The 23,232-nt window shown below is 58.1% G+C and overlaps 1 protein-coding gene across 3 annotated transcripts in view; it reads right to left on the bottom strand.

The window, feature by feature from the left end:
• The window catches only part of COL5A1 (collagen type V alpha 1 chain), a 169,062-nt gene that overhangs the window by 14,684 nt on the left and 131,146 nt on the right, over positions 1-23,232 (bottom strand). For all 3 annotated transcript variants that reach the window (XM_046652521.1, XM_046652530.1, XM_046652540.1), the window contains exons 39-63: positions 22,874-22,981; positions 21,391-21,480; positions 21,256-21,309; positions 19,824-19,931; positions 17,082-17,189; positions 16,121-16,174; positions 15,001-15,054; positions 14,792-14,899; positions 13,838-13,891; positions 13,630-13,737; positions 12,379-12,432; positions 11,518-11,625; positions 10,860-10,913; positions 10,496-10,549; positions 9,573-9,626; positions 8,919-8,972; positions 7,961-8,068; positions 7,801-7,854; positions 7,659-7,712; positions 6,573-6,680; positions 4,836-4,889; positions 3,882-3,917; positions 3,397-3,450; positions 2,239-2,494; positions 1,169-1,281 (exon numbers count right to left, since the gene is read on the bottom strand). In XM_046652521.1, the coding sequence (XP_046508477.1) occupies positions 1,169-1,281; positions 2,239-2,494; positions 3,397-3,450; positions 3,882-3,917; positions 4,836-4,889; positions 6,573-6,680; positions 7,659-7,712; positions 7,801-7,854; positions 7,961-8,068; positions 8,919-8,972; positions 9,573-9,626; positions 10,496-10,549; positions 10,860-10,913; positions 11,518-11,625; positions 12,379-12,432; positions 13,630-13,737; positions 13,838-13,891; positions 14,792-14,899; positions 15,001-15,054; positions 16,121-16,174; positions 17,082-17,189; positions 19,824-19,931; positions 21,256-21,309; positions 21,391-21,480; positions 22,874-22,981 (2,061 nt within the window). The remainder of the gene's footprint in view (positions 1-1,168; positions 1,282-2,238; positions 2,495-3,396; positions 3,451-3,881; positions 3,918-4,835; positions 4,890-6,572; positions 6,681-7,658; positions 7,713-7,800; positions 7,855-7,960; positions 8,069-8,918; positions 8,973-9,572; positions 9,627-10,495; positions 10,550-10,859; positions 10,914-11,517; positions 11,626-12,378; positions 12,433-13,629; positions 13,738-13,837; positions 13,892-14,791; positions 14,900-15,000; positions 15,055-16,120; positions 16,175-17,081; positions 17,190-19,823; positions 19,932-21,255; positions 21,310-21,390; positions 21,481-22,873; positions 22,982-23,232) is intronic.

The following is a 23,232-nucleotide window of genomic DNA, read 5'->3' as shown; positions in this document are numbered from 1 at the left end:
CCGTGCCCCGGAGAACACAGCCGCTCTCCCTCCAGAGGAAGCTGCCTCTGGGTACTACGGCCACCAGGAAGCTGAGGGCTGCGGGCTGCTGCCTCCCGCCTGCCAGAGCTGAGCCTGCACAGCAAACACGGCCGCTGCCTCCAGGAACCGGCTGCCCTTAGTTTGGGCCACAAGAGGGGAAGCCATTGAAGAGACAACATGGAGGAGGGTCTGTCCAGGCAGATGCAGAGGCACTGCGGCCAGAGTCTCCGTCATCTTCCCAATTGGAGACCTCGTCCTCCTCCCCTGCCCTGGGCCAAAGTGGGCCCAGCCTCAGACATACACGCTTGAGAGAAAGCAGCACACACCGGTCCATGCACACACACACGCCATCCACATGCCTATCTGCAGACACGCACACACAGAAACTCCCACTACAGAGGGCAGGCCCGTGGAAGACCGCAGAGGTGACATTACATTGGCATTCCACAAAATCTCAAGGAATCAGAGCCTCGCTAACCAAACTTCTTCACTAGGCAGACTTGAACGTCACGCCCTGCACTCGGAGAGGCAGGAGCGAGCGCCGCGGAAGCTGGCTGATGCTAAGAACTGAGGCGAAGCTTCTCAAAGATGCATTTGCCCCAAAAGTCCTTCCGGGGGTTTCAGGTTGGCCTGAGGGCAGAGCTAGAGAGTCATTTTAGGAAGGACCTGACCAAGCAGAGGTGGAAATGCCAGCATTGGGGGTGGCAGGCGGAAACACACCCACCAGCCAAGCATCCTTCAACCCTCCGTAACCCGAGGCTGCACTAATCCCACCGCTTAACATTCTTCTTAAGGAAGGTGCACTTCTGGAGGAAAAACCTTGATTTTGAAACTGGCCAATTTCTGGTGTTCATTCTTTTTGTTTTGCTTGAGGAAGACTGTCCCTGAGTTAACATTTGTGCCCACCTTCCTCTGTTTTGTCTATGGGATGCCACCACAGCACGGCTTGATGAGTGGTGTGTAGGTCCATGCCCGGGATCTGAACCCACAAACCCTGGGCTGGTGAGGCCAAGTGCGTGAATTTAACCAATACGCCACTGGGCAGGACCCCTGGTGTTCATCCTGAAAGCTGTACACATGAGAAACGTCTGGCACCCTCAGCCTGGCCCGCCATGAGAGGAAGGCAGCTGCGGCAGGCGGTACTCACCCCCTCAGACTTCTTGTCGGGGAAGACGCAGGTCGCCCCTCCCGCCGTGAAGTTGCAGTACACTTTGAAGGAATCCCGGGAGCAGCCCTGGTTGGGGTCCACCCAGTATTCACCTGGACGGAAGAGACAGGGAGGGAGGCGGGGCCGTGAGCGCTGCGCCCCGGATGGTTCAAGAAGCAGCTGTGACATTTAAGTTCAGCAGTTAAAACACACGGCCAGGGCCGGACACCACCAGCGTGGCCTTTCTGGGGTTCATCTGATAACATTCTGATTTTCCTGCTGGGCCCATAAAGAGACAGGGGCAGACTTGTCACCATGCATGCAGCTGGAGCACGAGGTGCACGGGGCGCATCTCTGGTGAACAGGGGAGGGATGGCCCAGCCCGCTGGAGGGTGCATGGAAACACAGAGACGCTCCAGACGAACCCGGAAGTTCATGCACCTGGGGTCCGAGTCGCCTGAACCCCAGACAGCTCTCAAGTCTTATAGGAGAAACGTTCATACTTCCCAGAGGGGAAACGGCACGCTAACGCGATCCTATTCTTCAATAGGTGGGCAGTGCTCGGTTTAACATGGTGAGAATGGGAGTGATCTGGGTTTTTATGACATGCCAGGGTCTAAAGGGTGCTTCCCAAGCACAGTGTCTAATGCTGATATTGACACTGACAGCAGCAGCTCGCTATGCTAAGCATCTGATGCATGTCCCATTGCACTCTGTCCCCCAGTAGGGAGAGGTTTTTATTCCCATTTATCATTATAGATCATCATCGTAGATGAGGAACATGAGGCTCAGAGTAAAGCAAGTCACGTGCTGGACAATGGCTAAGGCCAGCCTAGCACCCAGTTCTGTGTGACCTCAGAGCCTTGACCTCTTTCCCCGGCCTGCCAGGACCTCCTCATCTCCTATGGGGATGTCTCCGTCAGGTTCGAGGGGGAGATGCCCCTGCATCCCCACTGGACAGAGGGGAGAGCTGAGTGAGGCACGCCAATGCGGCCTGAGGCCTCCCACCATGCCCGGGTGCCCGTCCTCGCCCCTCAGTCTGCCCCAGGGCCCGGGCACGGCTGCCCCACCGTCTGGGAAGTCGGGGTGGCACAGCTGCAGGTCCTTGCAGGTGCGGGCGGGGTTCTGCTGCGTGCCCAACGGCCGCTTCATCTGCTCGATCTCCAGCTTCAGGGAGTTGAGTGAGCCGAAGATCTCCTCCATGCCGTCCGCGTAGTCCATGTAGTTCTCGCCGTCCCCGTCGTCCAGCATCTGGCTGGCGTCGATGTTCCGCCGGGTCCTGGACGCCTGGATCGGCAGAGGCTGGATGACCTCGCCCGGGGGGCCCTGAATGCAAGAGGGGCAGCGGTGGGTGGGAGGGCACTAGATGGGGCCTGGGGCGGGAGCAGAGCAGGGACCGCCAGGGCTGCGCCTGCAGGGCTCCCTCCGCCCGGGCGTGCTGGGCTGCAGACACTTATCCACCTGAGCACGGTTTTCTTCCCTCTTTCCTGCCTCCGGAACATTCTACACCCATCCCCACTGCCCCGCCTTGCCCTCACTGAGCACCTCCCTCCTCCTCGAACCCATGTCCCATGTGCCACTCAGGCCCAGCCCTTGTAACGCCCAGCCTCGCTTGCCTGTCTGCCTCTCCAGAGGTGCCAGTACCTCACAGCCTGGGCCTGCGGCTCAGTTAGACTCAAAGTGACCAGATCTCCTCTGGCCTCTGCAGCCCAGCCCTGGGCGCAGACACTGGGGCCACAATAACACCTGCTGATGGGGGAGACTGCCCTCCTTGGGGCTGTGTCAGGAGGCCCCAGTCAAGGATGAGGACAGGAGTCAAGAGGCTGCACCACCACAGGGGGGCGTCCCACAGAGCACTCACTGCACCTTGGCGTATCACGGGGCTCCATCCTGCACCTTGGGGCCTCGTCTAGTGCGGCCCACCCTGACATACGCGTGCACACACACACGCATGCACACGCACAGATACCCACATATATACAGAAAGATGCACGTGCTCTCTCTCTCCTCCCTCCCTCTCTCTCTGGCCAACCAGATTTCCCAGAAAGAGGTGGCCTGGGGTGACTTATTTCCCTCAGCTCCATCCCAAGGGACAGGCCCTGCCCCCTACATGCCACACAGACTTCACGGTTCTGGAGAGTGAACCACCACAAGCACAGATGCTTCCCACCATTCCCCCAGCGTCAGGAGGACCCTCACCCCCACTCCCGTCCTTGAGGGCCACTCACCGGCGGGCCAGGGGGTCCTGGGTGGCCTGCCTCACCCTTCGGACCAGTTGGACCCTGGGAAGAAAGGAAAGAGAACCACATCTGAGCACTGAGGCCTGACGTGACTTAAACACCCCTTGTGCCTGGAACAATCCCCAGAGACCTGTGCGGAGGAGGCGGAGGGACAAAGTCTAACGTGTCCAGGGAGGGTGTGGACACCCCTTTTCTCCCCAGCCCAGATGTAAGGACTAGGCGTCCCCGAGATGGGAACTTAGGGGACAGAGTCCTTCCTGGGAGGCAGCAGCAACAGCCCAAATGCCTCGGTCTGAGACGACTCGGGCTGGAGACATGCTCAAGACAGTTCAGCAAGACAGGAGCAGCTTGAGCGAGAGGACGGGACCGCCATGGGTCGGGGGGAAGGGAGGGGGTCAGGGTGGCTTCCAGCCAAGGGGACACATCCTTCCCCCTCAGCGGCGTGGGCTGATTCTGGGGTGCACACCACTTACCGAGGAGCCCTTAGCACCTTTTGGACCAGGAGGACCCTGTGGAGAGGGGCAGAGCATCAGCAGGCGGCCAGCCCCTTCACCTCCGGGTGCCTGCCCTGGACCCACAGTCCCGCTCAGGCCCAGCCTGGTGTCCCCCCTTCCAGGGGCCCATGCTTGCACTTCCTGGAGTGGGGTGGTGGGGGAGGCTGGGGCGGCTGGCACTCACTCACATGGAGGCAGGGAGGGTCTTCTGTCTGGCCCAGGGCAGCAAGCCCACCCTCCCCTGCTAGGAAGTCACAGTTCAGGCAGCCAGAGACCGAGGGCAAAGCGGGCCTGTGGCCTCACAGCCGACACAGAGCCCTCTCCACGCTCTCCCAGCAGCTCACAGCAGGGGCCAGCATCAGACTGCCAGGAGCCACTTTGGCCACATGGACTCCAGCCCAAGTGGGGTGTGGTGGGTGACTGGGTTGGGGCAAGTAGAGACTCAAGGTCGTGGGGGATGTCTTTGGAGTAGCGGGTCTCCCAGCAACATGGGGGGGGGGGCCCAGGCTGAGTGCCTAGAGGATGGGACCCCAACTCCTCCAGGCTGGGTCAAGCAGGCCCTGCTCGTGCTGATGGGGGGCCGGAGAGCCAGCCACTGCCTTCCTACCTCCCGAGGACTCTTACCGTGGACTGTCCAGCTTCCCTGAAATGCCCAGAGAGGGGGTTCCCCTGCCTTTGCCTCCCCCAACCCGAAACCGGGGCCCAGCGAACCCTCTTCCCTGCTTCTGTTGCCTGGAGCCCTGGTGCTGAGTTAATGAACACATGAACTCAGGGCTGTCATCTCTGCCCCAGCTACGGTCCTCAGTCCCAGCTGTTTCATGTGACTTTCCCGTCATTCTCCCGCCACACACTGAGGCCCAACGCCCAGGCCCATCCCGCCTCCCGGCTCTCCCAGGAACCGCGGGGAACCACGCACCGCTCCCAGATACACACCGGCAAGCCGGGAGGGCCCGGGGGTCCGATCGGGCCAGAAGGACCAGTGATACCCTACAAAGGAGGAGAAACGCCGTTAGCATCATTTGGACGACAAAGGATTGCAGGAACGTGCTCTGCTGTCCACGCAGCCACGTCTCTCCATTCTCGTCAGTCGCTTCCCTAACGGCCGCCCTCCAACACGGGGCCGGCTGCACTAAAAGAGGAGCCACCACCCCTGCTGGGCCTGGCTGGGCCTGGCTGCCCACCCTGAAGCTGACCCTGTCCGGGACTGCTGGCCCGGCTGAAGGAGTTCTCTGGCACCAAGAGGGCACCCGGAGGTGACTTCCCGTTAAGATCTCTCTTCTAATTTTCTAATTTGAAAGACAGAAACAATAGCTCTGACATCCAGCCCTGGCTTCATCCCCTCTCGCTGTTTTCCGTTCTCAGTGTGGGTCCCCCAACCAGCACAAGCCCCCTGTGGAGGGACAATGAGTGTCCCAGGGTCCAGTCTATTCCATCCATCCTGTCCAGCCTCTAACTGTGCTTTCCTCATCCTTGGAGACTGTGGCCTCTGACCTGACCCTCCCTCCGAGCAGCCAGGACCCTGAAGCTCTCCTCCCCTGGAACCCTGAGTCCACACGGACTCCTTACGGGGGCTTAGGCTACAGCGGGCGGAGGGTACCAGGAGCAAGTGTCCCTCCAGGAGGAGAGGTTGCCTCCCTTTGCCTCTGTCGTGCAGGCTCAAGCTTTGGGTCATTGTGAGAATCCCAGAGACTGTCAGCCAGCACCTCCCGTCAGCGGTGCTGCCAGCAGAGGTTTAGGGTGAGGGCACAGAGGGGTGCTCTCCTTTGGGTGGCAGGGACTCTGGACATCTTTCTAATTCTCAAGGTCACTGGGGTACCACACCCTGGGTGACCTTGTCCGAGAGTGCCATGGTGGCCTGGGGACACTGGGCAGTGGGAAGATGGTCAATGCCACGGGGAGAACAGGGGGGATAAGGCAGGGGTCCCCAAGGACGCCATCTGACAACCTTCATTCCCTGCCTCACAGGCCCTGTCCCCTTCCAGGTCAGGCGATGGCCAAGGTGGGCAAAGCTCAGGGGTACATGGGAGCCTGTCACAGCTGGCTTGGGCAGTGGAGGTTCACACGCTGACATGGGGAGGGGGCAAAGACACCCCTCTCCTGCCCCACAGCACACGTTGCTCCTCCCCGGCCATGCAACCCTGTGCCCTGGCCTGCTGGCAGCCGCTTCAAATGGCTCAAGTGCAGCGTGGAGCAGAACTCGGGCCAAGGTTTCCTCCGCTGTGGTCTGCTGGGGGCTGCAAACTCCAGTTAGCTGCAACGGTTCTCAGGAGGCCTATGACCAGGTGTGCACATTCGAGATCAGGGTGGAAGTGAGGATGCAAATGGGCAATCGCTCTGCCTTGTTCCACTGGTAAACACGGCCAAGAATGGCCAGTGACGTCCTGAGCAACTACTTGGGTCAGAGACACTTGCAGATAGAAGCACTGAAATGGCCTTCACCTCTGAGGCCACCAGGGCAAGGAGGGAGCACCTGCTAGCCATAGCCAGTCAAGCCCCGGGGCTGGACTGCAGCCGTGTCCCCGCTCCCTGTGCCCCTGGGTGAGCCAGCCCCTGAGCTGTTCCTGTCTAGACTGGATGGACGTGAGGATGTCCTTCCGGCTCTAACGTGCCTCGGTCCTCTGGACCCTATGAGCCAGGTTCTAAGGTGCTTCTTGCCAGCATCTCACGCACCTGTTCTCCCTTGGGGCCGGAGGAGCCCTGGGGACCCGGGAGACCACGGTCACCCTTTTCACCCTGTTCACCCGGAGGTCCGATGAGTCCGATCAAGCCTGGATGACCCTGTTGGAAAATGAAGGCACGAAGGCACGTTCGTGGTGACAGCGCCTCACATCCAACCACAGTGGCAGCTGGACGTGGCAGCGCGTCCAGGCCACAGGAAGGCCCGAGTCACCAGCCGACAGCTCCTAGAATGGGAACAAGCCCCAAAGGCAGGTGGGGCACCAAACAGGAGGCCTGAGATGGCCCCTTCTTGGTGACAACCACACTAAGGAAACAGGCAGACACAGATCCAGACGTAGACAAAGGAGGTGAAGGGGTTCCTGAGTGACGATGTCTGTGTGTCTTTTTACTTCTATGAACTTTCCAATTTTTCTATGGCCAACATGTACCAACATTTATGGACTTACAGGGAAAGACTGTTATAGATACTATACTTACTTTTATGATTTTTTTAAAAGAAAAATTCTCTATATATGCTTTTATATATGTTTGTTTCATCGGAGCCCATAGAAAGTTCTGGAAGGGTTCCTCCAGCGTTCAACACTTTAGAGGTGGGGGTGGGTGGTGGTGAGGGGTGTTGGAGTGGAAGGAAAGAGACTCCATGCTGTCTTCTTTTTGACTGGCTTGTGAGCATGCTTAAGTCTGTGATAAACCAAGGCGAGGAGAAAAAGGTCCCCCCATTAAAGAAACGGAAGGGCTTTCCCCATGCAGGTCCCCTGCCACTGCTACAGGGAGGGTCGGTGGCCGCTGTGTCCACAGCGAGCATCCGCTCCCTGGATCCTGGATGCCCGTCGGCGGGGACCTCTGCACCCAGCTGGCATGTTCCATCGATCATACACGGGCCGTGGGTCTCCAGCTGAGGGCAGGACCAGGTCCCCAGAACAAAAGATTGGTGTTCCTTCTCCCATAGCCTCTCGAGTGCCCACTCCGGACACTTGACAAATTCGGGTGACGGATCAATATCTCATTGAGTTTGAAACCACAGGTATTTGAGGGGTCCCAAGCTACAGCCACGGAGGCACCCAAAGTCTATCTTACCTTTTCCCCTTTGGGGCCAGAATCTCCTTTGAGGCCGGGGAGTCCTGGGGGACCCTGCAGGAGGAGGCAGCAGGGTCAGAGTTCTCATCCCCAATCCTGCCCCCACCCACTGCCGGGGGTCACCCCTTGGAACGTCACTCACCATGGGGCCGGGGGGACCGTCGGGGCCTGGGGATCCCGGGAGACCTTGTTCACCCTGAAACACAGCCAGCCCTCCGCGTGAGCTGCGCCATGGCCTGCCTCATCCCTGTGCCCCTCCTTCAACAGCAGCGCCTTCTCCCAGGCCTCCTACGTCCACTCACCACAGGGCCGGGGATCCCTCGAAGGCCATCGGGCCCAGGCTTCCCAGGGGCCCCCTGGGGGCCGATGGGGCCAGTCTTCCCAGGAGGGCCTTCCAAGCCAGCTTCTCCCTGCAGGGCAGCAAGGAGGACAGAGTGGGACCCAGATGCTTGTGTGTCTGGTCACCCTGGCCCAGGACCGCTGATTGGAAACCCCAGGGAGCCTCGGAGAGAACCCGAAAGGCCCCTAGATACCTGGGGGCCACCCTAATTCTCCACATTCCTTATGGAAACTGCCCTGGCCAATTCTCCATCCCGCTAACTTCCCCAGCCAGGTGGGAAGTTAGTCTCCCAATGGTCATGGCCACCATGGTGACGGCCAGCATGGAGCTAGCGGTGGACAGGTTGCCACTTCCCAAGCAGGCACGGGGCTGGACCCTTTCCACTGCTGCCTCAACTAACGACAGGGTGTCTCCAGGAGGAGGCATATGGCGCCATCTCAAGTCACCAGAAGAAGTGCCCCTCGAGTGCTCGGCGCCAGGTCACGGGTGGAGTGCACAGCACTGCCTCTCCACCTTCTCCGCGGTCCCACCATGGGCACGGCCACTCTCGCTTTGCAGGTGAGGCAGCTGAGGGACCTCCGGGTCAAACACCAGGCCCAGAGTCACCCAGCACCCTGGTCCTCCTGACTCCAGCACCCGCTTCCCCTCCCTCAGGCTGGCGGGGCAGACGGACTGTGGCATCAGAATCTGGGCCCCCAGAGCCGGAGGGCACGCCAAACTGCCTCCCCTTCGGAGAGGCCTGATGCTCCTGCCCCGTTTACAGTGAGGGCCAGGCCTCCCTCGGAGGCCCCGCGGCTCCTCGCTGCCTCTGTGGCCTTTCCCTGGTCACACACGTGTCCACATCCCACCCAGCTCAGCCAGCGTGCAACCAGCTCTCTGGAAGCCCTAGGGCAGCACGGTCAGGCCCCGAAGCACGTTACCTTGGCTCCTTTCTCTCCCTGTCTGCCTTCGGGGCCCGCGGGGCCGGGGGGACCCTGGAATAAGAAGAGAGCACGTGATGAGCTGGCCTGTGGAAGCCAGAGTGATGAGCTCAGCGTCTGCAGAGGGACAGGCCTGGCTGGAGGGGGAGCCGGGGAGGGGTTGGCCAGCATGGAAGAAGGCCCTTAGAGCGAGTCCCAGGGACTCCCATTCTGGATGAAGACCTCTGGGTCCATCCGGGGATGAGCTCTGGCTGCTGAGCCTTGGGGGGCCCCTTCTCCTGGTCACACGCCAAGCAGCTCGTTTATCGTGGCACCAGCAAAAGGCTGGATCACTCAATGTGCAGAGAAATGCCTTTTAGCTTGTTCTGACGTTTCAGAAGCTCTGACCCCGGAGAAAAGGAGCTTTCTCAGCTTTGTGGGTGTTTTTCTCCCACGACAGGCGTTACTGACGGTGTCAGCACTTGGCTGATCCTAAAAGGAGCCAGCACATCGACCTAGCAGGTCTGGGATCTGATGACGCGGCAGGAAGCTGAGTGGAGAGCATGCTTCAAACAGAGGCGCCTTCCTCCTTGGTGCCGCTGAGAGCGGCTGGGTCCAGGCCGAGGGTGGGAGGGGAGGGGTGTCTTCAGGCAGAAAGCTGACAGGAGCGTTTACCCTTTTTCCTGGAGGCCCAGACGGACCTGGTTCACCAGTGGGGCCCGGCGATCCCTGGGTTCAGAGAGAAGAATAGTTAGGACTCAGGGTCCGTTAGAATGGGGCATGGCAGGTCCGGGTTGGTCTGAGGCTACAGAACACACTGAGTTTCTAATCTACTGTGTCCTTGACCAGCCCGGAAGCTGCCTCCATCTTCCCTCAGAGCTGGCACGAGACATCCAGTGAAGCTCGTCCCGGGACTCTCTACTTTGTCCCCTGCGCTCGGCGCTCAGCTGCAGCGGCGCGGGGAACCTGCCTCCCGCAAGCAGCCTCGTGCCTTTGGGACCAGCGCTTTCCCGCGGCACAGCCATCATTCCTGATGCTCGACCCCTGACTCAGTCTCCACCATGGCCTGCAGGCGTCCCCTTCTGCCGAGGCAGCCCCAAGGCACGGGGAGGATGAGTGTCAGCCCCAGGCTCAGCCGGGAAGCAGAGGGACCGCAGATGTGTCTCTGGGGACCCAGCCCCAAGCTGGCTTGCTCGCTTGGCTTGAAGCCGTGCTTCAAAAACTCAACGTCAGGTGTGAGAGGAACACCCAGCGTGATCTCAGCTCAGGGGCCACCGTGGACAGAGCCCGGCAAGGAGCGGCATGGGACCCCACTGGGCAGAAAGAAGGTGGTCCTGACATTCGGGGGGGGGGCTCCCTCCACTGTCTGCAAAACTACTGGGCTGTACGTGCATTTCTCCTCCTGGAAGCGTGTCCCCAGCTTCCCCTGCATCCTCAGAGGGGGCACAGGGCCCCGTCGTGGTGCAGAATCAACATCGTGAGGTAACTGGGTTCGTGTTTGCCTCAGAAATGAACCAGCAAGTTGAAAATCCCAAGAACGCACCCCCACCCTCCCAAGAGGCCATGTCAGGACCCCCAGAGGTCGTGAGCAGACTCACCGTCTGCCCTGGCTCGCCATCGTCTCCTTTGTCACCAGGGGGACCATCTTGACCCTGTGGGGACAAAAGCAAGTTCCTCTGCCTCCTGGTCGGCACCCCGAGTTCATGTGCCCAATGCACCCCCAGTCCCAGCCCGGGAACCCCACCGGGCCGGGTCCCCAGTGGTGGCGGGACACAGTGCGCTCAAAAGTGGGAAATGCATTTTCTCCATCTGATCCCAGAGCAGGGATGCCATCTGGGAAAGCACTGTGACCACAAGGGAATTCATACAAAAGAAACGACCAGGAAGCACAGAACCGCTGCTGGCAGAGGCTGGGCGGGGACTGTGGGGGGCCCAAGGGGCTCTGCCACCTCCAACACCTACCGCAGGGCCAGGCTCTCCGGGGGGACCGGGATCTCCGGGAAAACCGACCGGGCCCTGGAACAGAGAAAGAGGCACACGCAGGCCCTCAGCAACCCGGCCTGCAGCAATGCTGCCTAGACCACCTCCTTGCCGCCACCCAGCCCCTAGAACATTCTAACAGTTCTGACACTGGCACTTTGCAGCCAGGAACCCTTTTTGCGGACATCAACTCATTTGAGCCGCACAGCAGGCCTGGAAGCGGGTCAGGCGGCATCGGTCCCCTCACTTTCCGGAGGCCCCAAAGGGCAGGCATCTTGCCCGCGCTTCCACTCCTGGAGCTCCAGGCGAGACTGGAACCTGGACCTTCAGGTTTCTAGAACGTGACGCTCTGAAGCCCCTCCTGATGCAAAACCGGGGCAGGTCACAGGATGGGGCCATCCGCATGGAGCCCATTTTGGCAAGCTGCCTGGTATGAGCACAGGGCCCCCGAGGCCTTCTCCCTTGTCCCACACTGCCTTTCTCCCCTCCATGACTTTGGCTCAGTGGCTGGAGTGAAAACCTCTAACCTTTAGAAACGGCCAGGGATCTTCAGCGCACTGCCGATGGACAAGAAGGAACTGGGATGCAGAGCCCCCCACGCCCAGCTTCAGGGGCCCCACAGCGTCTCAGAGCTACTCACGGGGCTGCCTTTGGGACCGTCGTCTCCAGGAGGGCCTTTGGGTCCAGGGGGTCCAGCAGCACCAGAAGGGCCTGACTCGCCCTTCTCTCCCCTTTCTCCTTTGGGTCCCTGCAGAGAGAGGCCGGGGTCCCTGCTCTCAGAGCCAACCTCTGTTGCACAATGAGGAGCTGGGCTGAGCTGCCCCCTCATTTGCAGACTGGGCCAGGCACTGGGCAGCTGCTCGCGCTCCCCCAACCCTCAGCAGCTCCCTCCGAGCGTCCACACCCCCGGCACCACCAGGCGGGCCCAAGGAGCCCACAGGACTCGGCTTCTAGGCGGCAGGGACTGACTCCAGGACCAGAGATCAGGCAGCAGGAACCCTGAGGGACTGCAGGAAGCCAGGCTGCCCACTCACTCAGTGGTTTGCAGGCAGAGGGAGCAGCTAGAAGCCCAGGAGACCCTTGTCCACCAGCCGCCTCCTGGGCCCAACAGCCGCCCGCGGGCAGGCCCGGTGGGAATGCTCATCTGACCTGCGAAGGTCTCCATACTGCCAGTCTGGGCAGACTATGCGGGGCTGACAGTTGCCCCCAGATGTTTTACAGCAGCCGTGAAAGGGCCTCGAACTCCACAGATGGCGAGCGACTCGCAGCCACTGGTTGTGGGTGTTCCTTGCTAACATCTGCACACACACACACATGCACACACATACACACATGCTCGCTCTCCATCGCATGCCCTCTTTTTTACAGTGATTCCGTGAGGCAGGCACAGAGGAGACCTGACTCCCATTTCATGGATGGGAAAACTGAGGCAGAGCAGGAGCTGCCCGTCCAGCACCTGTCCACAGCCACACCCTCCCCTCCCCCGGAGCCCTCCACTCACCGGGAGGCCTCCTTCTCCGGGAAGGCCAGGTTCACCAGCTTCACCAGGCTCACCCTGAGGAGGAAACGCGATGTGGTTATGGCCGTGATGAGAACAAGTGGCTGCAGCATCCAGCATTTACCAAATCCTTGCTGCCATCGGCACCAGGGGATTGGGGGGAGGGGGGACCTGGGGGACAAGAGCCGTCACTGTCCTTTGACGGCTCCCAGGTTGGCAGGGAGGCACATGAGGAATCCAGCCGTCATGGTCAGGGAAAAATCGGTGACAGTGACGTGCGCTGGCTGTGATGGACACACGGAGGGGGCGTGTACAGTACATCAGAGTGTCAAAGACGGCTCCCCAAGGAAGAGATGCTCCAGGGGACTTATGGAGGATAATCTGAGAAGCTTGGGGGAAGGGAACAGGGGGACACTGCAGGCGGGGGGTTGCCTGGCAAAGGCAGAGAGAAAACAGCCCCATATCCTCGGGGAGGGGCCGACGGGACGGAGGCAGCAAGCACGTGCGTGCCGTGGCCGTGGATGAAGCGAGGACAGGGCGTGTGTCCTACGGCGCGGGCTCCGAGAGAAAGACCTCTCTGAGCAGAAGCTGTGCATCATCAATCTGTGGTCGTAGCAGGGCATGTGTCTCTCTAACTTTCATATTGTAAAAAAAGAGCAGTGACCAAAGACTTCTTGCAATTTAATGGTTCTGGAAATGGTGTCCATCTATTTCTTTCCTTTTGTCCCCAGGAACTAGGATGAAGGCTTTAAATCAAGGCAGGCTCACGAACACGGAAGTCGAGTCAGATCTTGGCACAGTTATGCCCACTGTACACGTGCATGTACAAGCCCACACACAGAAGCCCTTCCTGCTCACTTTGCCAGGGCTGGGGCCCGGACCCTAAAATGAGTCGGATCAGATGAAGAGGACCCTGGGCTTCGAGAAGATGGGACTCAACTGAAACGAAAACTGTGAACACAGCACGTACAGCACCTCAAGGAATGGATAACTCTGTCTATTGGAGCCACATCTTGGAGAAGGCCACAGGGCCTTTGCTGGTGGGTGTGTGGTTTGGAAGTTCTGCGAAAGGCTGTCGTCAATAACGAGGTCACAGTGCCCAGTTCCACGGCACGGACCTTCGACATTTCAAAGTGCATGTGACAGGAGTAGCTCAGCAATGCACCTGTACACGCGTGCACACACACACACACACACTGTTCTCCTCGCACACTCGCACGTCGGACGCTGTAACAGTTGAGGAGCGTGAGTCACCTTCTCTCCCACTGCACCAGGATTGCCTATTCCACCTGGGGGACCTTGTGGCCCATCAGCACCTGGAGCTCCAGAGGGTCCTCGGGGGCCAGGGGGACCTGGAGGGCCCTAGGAGAAGAAGAGGCAGTGAGCCTGGACAAAAGGCACATTTTCACCAAAATAGAAACCAGCTGCCACAGCCGGGTCTCAGCTTCCCGGTCACACTTACCATCTGACCCACGTCTCCAGTCTCTCCCTTCTCTCCTGGAGGTCCCGGCAGACCCTGCGGGAGGAATCGGCAGGGCTCAGCAGGCCAGCAGTGCTCCATCCAGCACATGCAGCTTTCCCATCTCCCCCACACGGTGCCAAGCCGAACACCAGAGGCCTCTGCAACGTCCTTCTCAGCGTACAGCTACGTACGAGGGCACCCCCATGGTCCCAAGTCTCGGCATTTGCCCGAGAAGAAACCAGAGACGTCAGCAAAGACTTATGGACACAGGTGTTTACTGCAGTGTCCCATAAAACCTAATGAGCCCACAGCACAGAAACGCTTGAATCAACCACGTCCCCACCATGTGCTGGAATACTACACATTGACGAAAAATCATTCCCTCAAAACTAATAAAAGTGACACGTTCGAAGACTATTGAATGACATTCAACACGACTCGTAATGTAAGATGAAATGGGAAAAGCTGGGTACACCCTTTCCACACACGCGACATGATTGAGATCTTGGGGAGCCAAATAAAATGACACGTGTGCACGTGTGCATGTGAACAAACATGTTTAAGAGGTGTGGGAGTGACATGTGCCGCTGCTGAGAGCTGTCATTCTTAGGTAGTAGGGTTAGAAGTCACTTTTGTTTTGTTTTCTTATAATTTGTCAGTATTTTCCAATCTTTCCACAATAAGCATGGAAATAAACGTCACTGGTTAGGAGAAGAAAATACAGGCACGTCTAGAATTAGGGGAATTTGCAGCATTTCCAATTGGATGGGGAAACCCCGGGAGATCTGCAGCTTAGTCTGTTTCCCCATTCTCAGAGACAGGAGGGGAGGGGACGGGAGGGGGTAGGAAAGGACGGGATGGAAGGAGAGGAGAGGGAGAGGAGGGGAAGGCCCAGCAAGGACGCAGGAACCATCTGAGGCAGACCAGCTGCTAGTGTGCAAACTCTGCAGTTACCTGCAGCCCCACGGGCCCGGGGGGGCCAGGAAAACCTCTCGGACCTTCGTCACCTTTCTGCCCGAAAAGGCCCTGCTGTCCACGAGGACCTGGCTCTCCGTCAGCTCCCTGCAGGGACATAATTGAGCCATGGGTGAGGAGCGGTTCGTGGGTCACACTCGCTCGAGGGGTTCAGGATGTCCTGAGGGTCCTTAACCCCAGATACTCACGGAGGGGCCTGGCTGTCCGATGGGGCCTTGGGGACCGGTAGGCCCAGGTGGACCCTGTGGGGAAAACACAGAGACACAGTTGCTCCCTGAATCACAGCGAGGCTAAGGGAGAGGGGCTGTCAGCACCGGGGGCCATGGTCCAAGGTCATCAGCTCAGTCCCCACGTGTGGTCGTCACAGGAAGGAATGCCAAGCACCGGTGCAAGCTATGCTGCAGGCTCTGGAATTGGCAACGCTCTCATTCAACCCTGAGCATGTCGGCGCAGGTGGTAGGGGTGGCTGCCACCAACCTCCCACTGGAGGCCACGGTGCATCACCTTAGCTCCCGCCACACACCACGACATGGGCCCCAGAGGCCCCATTTTAAAAACGAGGATCGAGATCACGCAGCTCATCCGTGGCTGGGCTGGGGCCTGATTCCAGAGTCTGTGCCTGGCACCCTAACACTCTGCACCCATGTGCCAACAGCACGAGAGGGAGCCGGGCAAACTGGGCACCACTGTCCTCGGCAGCCTGACCAGCACTGGGCTGGAGGCCCCAACAGGGACGCCATCACTAACTGCCTGGGACTAGAAAGAGCCGGTGCAAAGGCCCGGCTGCACAGCAGATCAGATGCATCCCCCAGCCACGGGGAGGGAGCCGGCAGCCCAGTGACAGGGCTTTTGCAGAACATACTAGTGTTTCTGAGCAGATTGAAAAGGAAAAAAACGGGAAAATTCAGAGGTGTTTGGTCACAGTGCTGCTTCTGTCATCAGAGGTGGTTATGTTTGTGGATCCGAAAACCTCAAGGATAAAAATGCTCAGTTTGCTTTGTTTTACAAAGTCTGTGAATGCTTCCTGTATGCTGGTTAATACAGGACTTGCTCACAGCTACAGACATACACAGACACACATCTACACGCATACATCTGTGTACACACACATGTTTGCACAAGCACATGCACACGCACACACGAGACTTTAACAGGAAAGAAGACCCCTCAGCGCGTCCTGTCGGTTGTTGGTTATGACTGTGGTTATATTAACAACAGTTATCAGTGTCGCAACGACTGTGCCTCACGCCAGGCACGTGGCCCCCCTGCCATCGGTGGCCCTGCCCGCTCGCCCAGATGGCCCCTTACCTGCTCGCCTTTGTCCCCCTTGCTGCCCTTCTGTCCCGGCTCCCCGATCTCTCCCTGCGGAAAGACATGGAAGATTCATTAGACAGCCCAATCACCGTTCGGATGTTATCTGCTTCCCATAATTAATTTTTCTTGGAGATTAAGAATAATCGTCGTCTCCAGGGGGCCGTATAACTTTCCTAAGAAGAAACGTTTTCATGTATTAATTTGATTTCCTTTTTTCATATGAGAGCTAAAAGGAACGAGGCCTTGATCTTACGCTATGTAGAATTTTAGTAGATCTGAAAATGTGGTAGAAATCATAATGAAAATATTTACTCTGCTTGTCAAATTGGATGACATGACCATGCGATAATAGACGAGTCAATTACCGGGCTCCCAGAGAAGTTATTAAAACCTCTCTGGTGCTTCGCTCTGCAGGGCTGTCTGCCACCCTGAGAGGCAAGGCGTCCTCCACGCAGAGGTGACAGAATCGGAAATGTCACTGGAGAGTCACCATAAATGGAAAGCGAAAGAGCTAAATTTCATTGTCTTCATTAAATCCAAGCTAGTGCAGTAACAGCATTAGAATGATAAAGCACGAGCTAATGAAAGAGCGCCTTGATAATTCAGGGGAAGACATTTAAAAATAGATACTGAGTCAAACCTCATTAATTCAGGCCCCAGATTCGGAATTTGAAAGGACTCAGGGGGAGCAGGGAGCATTTTCCTTCGCTCTGGCTCCTAAGAGCAACGTCAAAACGACGACAAGAGAGGAAAGCGGTTCTCATCTATTAGCACCTACTTGTGAGCTACTGCGGATCAAACTCTAACACCGGGAGGGCAGAGCGGGCACGGGGTCACTCTGCCACCTGAGCCCCTGTGTCGCCCACACCCCTCTGTTTAAAATGACCGGCCGGCGCTGGCCAAGTGTGGCCGTGTACCCTTCGAGCTCAGGCGGACAGCTCCCAAATCTCCTTACCTTATCTCCATCTTCTCCAGGGGGGCCCACAGGGCCCGCTGGACCAGGGAGCCCCACAGGACCCTGGAGACCATCTCGGCCGGCTGGGCCTTGGGGACCTTTCTCGCCCTAAAAAGGAGAGAAGAAGCCAGGTCAAACGCAGCTCCATTGTGGGAACATCCCACCGCCAGCTCGTCGCCTCAGAGAGGGGCTCCCGGGTGGGGAGCCAGCAGTTCTTGGGGAGCGACCATCACCACTGTCTTTGTAGCAGTTAGATCCTAAGTTAGCATGAGGGAAGGTATCTCAGGGAAAGGAAGCCACATTGTAACTACATATGGCCCTGACTCACTGATCTCTGTGAGCGTGTTCTAGCCTGCACACAGCCCGGATGACTAAGCACCTCTCGCTTTTACAAAATACACGATCTGCTGGTTCTAGGACTCCTGCTCACGTGTGTCTCCCAGCTGTGATAAGACGATAACTTTGTTCTCCCCAGGAACATGACGCCCTCCAGAAAGAAAAACTCTGCCTCGGTACCCATCACAAATAACAGAAGAAAGAGGTAATGTGGCACCCTGAAGTTCGTCACACCGGAGGGTCGACGTCCCTAACCCCCCTCCTTCCCTGCCCATCTCCCCTATATAACCGCCTCAAGGTGCTGTATCATTCAAGATGGTTCTTCAGGACGCAGTCCGCCATCTCCCGAAGGTGCTGGCTAACCGTACAGACTTTCCTCTCTCAGCCACTGGCTCGTTGGCGACTGATTGGCACCGGATTGCCACGAGCAGAAGGAGCCCCTTTGTGGCCAGTTACATCTTCACAGCCCTAACGGGTCTCAGCCAGGTGCACTGAGAGTGACTCTGAGCCGCGACCCGTTCCACCCACTTCCTGTGCATCAGGGCTTTTAATCTGCGCCCATCCTAGGAAGGGCTACTCTTTTACAGATGGGGAAACTGAGGCACGGCTTGTGAGCAGTAGAGCCAGGATTCCAACCCAGCCAAACAGATTCCTGAGCCTGTTCTGGGGATCATCGATGCCTAGAGACCAGGAGGGCCTGAGCTCCAGGCTCCACAACTTTCTGACTCTCAGTGCTCTTCAAGCACCCTTCCTGCCGAACACATGGATCTGCTTGTTGGAGATGCACGGAACAGATGCACAGAATGAGGGTGTGCACACCGGGGAGACGGCTCGGAAGGGAAAGTGCACGTTCAGTGTCTGGATCTAACCGCGGCCAGCATCTGCTCCTACGTCACTGCCCCATCTTCTCTTCTCCTGCCTGCAGGATTCCCTTCTTGGTCCTCAGTTTAGTTCCTCCTGATGTAAATTCTTCCCTAAGTAAGCCAGGAGACGCCCAGGCTGACTGTGGCTCACGTGGAACCTCCCCGTCGGACATTACTGGTCAGGCCGGCAATGCTTGGAGACACATGGCCTCTCCTCGGCCTCCTCTGCTCTCTGGAGTGATTCTGGGAGATGGACAAGCTTTTAACCAGATGGTGCAACTCTTGAGAGGTTACTGCTCAAATATTTACTCTCTCCAAACAACAATCTTGACCGTTTCCAATCAAATTTGTGTGCACTCCACATGCACTGAGGGCCCGACAGGAGTCAAGTCTCTGGTGCAGAATTCAGCGGAATTGATGGCTCGTTGGACATGATCAGATGCTGTCAGGATTGCCTGTGACATCCTGAACGCATTCTGGACGGCATGGATGCTCCCAACATGGTTTCAGCGGGGAGTTCTTGCACCAGGAAGGCGACCAGGGCCTTCTTTCTACCCAGGAGCCTCGGAGAGCAAAACCCACAAGGAAAACTAGGTCCTTCCAACAGGAATCCCTCAGCTCAGGCATCCTAACTCCGTTGGCGGTGTCTACGCTGACATTTGCTCGTGCCCCCAGAGCTCAGGCTCATTCTGACATTCTGAACTTGGAAGGGAAGTTTGAACTACAATTTGTCTCCACGGCTCTTTAAATGCGGGGCTGGTGGGAGTTTGCAAAATCCTGCAGCAGAACCTACAGGGTGGGTCGGGCCAGAGGATGTCAGGCAGTAGGGGGCATTTCGTGAGTTATTGGGAGAAAGGAGCTTGGGGAGGGGCTGGCTTCCCAGGAGTGTCTAGACAAGAAGGGCACTCCATAATCTCCTTCATGGGAACCAAGACTGGGGCAGGTTCAAGACTCCATCCCCTACCCCTGAGGTCTCACAAAGCTTCCACACTCGGGTTCACTGAGACGATGGTTGTCGGGGGTCCAGGAAGAAGCTTCTCATCGTCCCATCACATCTCTTCTCCATGCTGCCCCCAGACCAACAAAGGAAGCACCCATCCCAAATATCCATCTTCCTCATAAAAAGACCAGCCACAGGCTTGGGCCAGCAGGGAGGGGCTGTGGCCCATCCACACGTGGCCCCTAGAGCCTGGGCCAAGACCAAGGCCGAGGGCACATTTGGACACACACTGTCTCCGGCCCCTCCCTCTGTCTGCACACGCAGATGTGCAGGTGTGACAGGCTGAGCCTGCCCAGGATCCACCCCGAGCAGACAGCGAGCTCAGGCGACTCGCTGGAAGAAGCTGGCTGACACTGGGAAGCCGCCCCTTGGACCTCAGTCAAGACACCTGAGGACACACATGCTTCCCTGGAGGACAGCTGCAGACTTCACTCACCACCCCCGGCCTGCAAACACCCAGGGAAACAGCCATGGGAGGGTCAGCACAGGGCCGGGGACAAGGCTGCATGTGGGGGCCCTCAGCGCCTCCGAGGCAGTACTTACAGGAGCTCCTTTCTCCCCAGCTGGCCCTGGAGGTCCCTGGGGCCCAGGTCTCCCTGGAATTCCGATGGGCCCAGCAGCACCGGCTGGACCTCTCTCCCCTGGAGACCCCTAGGGTGGGACAAGAAGATGGCTCATTTCAAAGGCTCTCAAACTGCCTGGATAGCATTTCCTAAATCACCACTTAGTCACACCACTCACCTCTCACTCTAGAGCCCCCAATAGCTCCCCAGGGCCCTCTGCAAGCACAGCTCAGCATTTGAGGCTCTGTGTTTCTGGCCCCTCTTAGCTCCTCCCCTCCCGTAAATTCCAAGCACACACCTGCCCCTCAGAGGGTCTGAGAACACATCCTCCTTAAGTGCTCGCTTGAAGGACCCCCTCCCCCCCCAGGAGCTCCCTCTCCCCTCTGGGGTCTGCCTGCCCGCAGAGAGCTCACTTTCTGCCCTGCTCCTCCACGCTGTACGTTTTACAGGGGAGGCTCCGCCCCTGGAGCACTGCTGACCAGTGGGATTCCGGCCTAATTCTAGGGGTCAGCAGGGAACGGCCGCTGTTACCCAGGGTGTCGTCCTGCACCCGGCCTCTCTGCGAAGGACAGGCGACACTTTCATTTCCACCTGACTTCTCTGTCATCATTTCTCTCTCAAATGGCCCATAGTTCAGTTGGGGGAAAGAGGGTGTTATCTTGCGCCCACTTTCACAATCAGCCAGGGGTCAGGGCTGCTCCCGTAGCCCCACATCCATGCGGCTGAGCAGGGGCTGTCACTTGAAGGGCGAGGGAAATAAAGCAGATGTTCCATTTCCATAAAGGGTGAGCCAGGCACAGGGGTCCGTGGGCGTGCCTCCCGGGAGCGGGGCAGCCTCCTCACGTGCCCCCGATTCCTCCAGACCACAGCGGAGGGTCTGGGGACACTGCACTTCAGCCTCTGAGAGCTGGCATCTCGAGGTTGGGAGGGTCATTTAGTTTCACAGGCGCACAGGCAGGAACCCGTCGACCCTGCAGGCTCACTGGCCTTGGGCAGCTCTGGGCACGTGACAGCCGACCATAGATGGAGAATCCACGCTTACAGGCCACGGAGATCTGTGTCTGTTCCCTTTGGGGCTGCTCCTGGCCCAGACTTGCACTAAGCATGTCAGCGGCTCCCTGCTCCTCCACCAGCACCCCGGGACCACTCAGCCCTCCCTCCAAACTGCCCAGCTCTCCAGTTCCTCATGCAACCTGCCCCTTGGGCCCTTCGTCACCCTGGCTGCCAGCTCAGGATACACTGGCCACATCCCCCCAAGTCCGCCTCCTCCACCCTGGCCATCCTAGGACCACGGCGGGACTGGGGCAGCCGTGCGAGCTCTCCCAGGCCCTGAGACCCCCTGATCTTGCCTGCAGAGTAGGTTTTGAGGAAGAGGATGGATAAAAGGCTTGTGTGGAGCCAGGGCCACTCACCGCGGGGCCTGGTGGGCCTGGGGGGCCTTCGTTGCCTTTCAGTCCAAGCGCTCCCTGAGAAGCAATGAGAACGTGGTCAGGGGCACCGTGGGCTGTGCACTGTCAACTCCGTCCCCCGCCTGGCTCCTCACTCACCACTGGACCAGGAAGCCCTCGGTCCCCGGGGAAGCCGCGTAATCCTGGAGGGCCATCTTTCCCAGGGAGGCCAGCGGGGCCCGGGTCACCCTGAAATCAGAGTGCAGATTCGTTTCCGAGCGATGTCCAAGACCAGGGTTTACGGGGAGCTGGGGCAGGCCTTCTCTTCCAGCTCCCTGCGGGATCTGGGTTGGAGCAGCCCCAGTGCCTGGCTTTGAAGGAGCCTCTGAGTCTTGACTGGACTCCTTCACGGGCAGCTCCATGCACTGGAGCGCGGCTCGAGCTCACACCTGGGGCGGCTGGCTCTGTGCATGCTCCGGGGACAGACTCCACCTGTGACCCTCCAGCCGTGCTCCATGGAGCCCCAGGCCCCCTCAAAGTCCTTCGGGGCCACAGTGGGCCGAGCGGGAGCTGAGGGCCAGGCAGCTGCTCCACCTCACATCTACCTTTTCCAGACACTTGGGGCTCCTCGTAAGCCTGCGCTCTGATAAAAGAACCGGCAGCCACAGCGTTGGAAGTGTTGCCCTGAATGGACTCGCCACTCAAGACTCTTATCTTGAAACCACATTTTCTGAACAGATGCTCCATCTGAGCATATTAAAGGGACATTAAAGCTTTGATATCTCGCAGAATTTTCTTTGGGGTCCAACATGAGAGCATGGGGGTCTCCAAACCAGCATGTCCGTGGCCTCCTTGCCAATCTCGGAGCTCTCTGTGTGAGTGGGATACACGTCCACGTCTGTATCTATGTAGTATAGACACGGACACACACGCATGTTTTTCAAATACATATACATGCATTCAAGTCCATATATGCATATATATACACACACGTGTGTAACTTTTGCAATATTTCTTTACTGGCTCTACTGTACTATTTTTTAAGTTTACTCTCTCACGTGAGGTCGAATAAAAGGCTGGAGAGCTTATATTCCCTGTGTCTCTAACTGAAAAGTTGAAAAGGGCAGGACTAGCCATTTTTATGCTAATGCACAGGAATTACACCACTGACCTGGGGCTCTCGGGCTGGGCTGGGGGAGAAGCTTCTCGAGGAACAGAGGGGATGCAGAGCTGCCCTGGGAGGCAGGATATGAACGCATCTTCTTCTATTTTTAGTTATTTATTCTTTAGCTTCTTATGGTGGGGAATTTTTAAAAGAGTCCCTTTCTGCTCAACTCGTTTTACTGTCAGAGTGTGTCCTGCATGTGGGGCAGCAGGTGGGGAAAGAGCCGGCGGCAAGACGGGGCCCCGGGCAGGTCATCCCAGCCCTGTCACATCTACCCGAGTGGCGGGTCAGCTCAAGCCGTCTTTCAAATCAAGCCAAAGGGGGGCTAAGTTCACAGTCTGGGGAGTGGACTGGCACGAAGAGCATCATTTGAGAAATCATCCATTCATGAGAAAAAAGGAAAAGAAAACACACCCTCGAAGCATCAAAATGATCCCTTAGCAACAGTCGGCCTGGCAGGGAGGTCGAGGAACTCACCTTTGTCCCTTCTTTTCCGGCAACGCCTGGGAGCCCCTGTTCACCAGGGGGGCCCGGGGGCCCAGGGTGGCCACGTTCACCCATTGGACCAGTTTCTCCCGTGGGACCCTACAGGGAAATTCAGCGTTAGCCATGAGATATTTTCAAAGGACGTGTGATGAGGGAGGGGCCCCCTCTTTCTAAATCTAAGGAGGGGCAAACGGGCCCCTGTGTGCCCACCAAACCTCCACGTGGCTCTGCACGTCTTCTCCTTCCAGTAACAATCCAGAAAGGGACAGACCAAAGCAGGCTGGGTCCTGCTGATAGCCAGTGCCCCGCCTGGCCCCATGATGTGCTGGTTCTCTGATGAAGTGGGCAGG

This window comes from Equus quagga, chromosome 1 (assembly GCF_021613505.1).
Source record: "Equus quagga isolate Etosha38 chromosome 1, UCLA_HA_Equagga_1.0, whole genome shotgun sequence".
Classification (NCBI taxonomy): Eukaryota; Metazoa; Chordata; class Mammalia; order Perissodactyla; family Equidae; genus Equus; species Equus quagga.
Note: the sequence above shows the minus strand (reverse complement) of the source record. Positions and strands in the feature narration are given on the sequence as shown.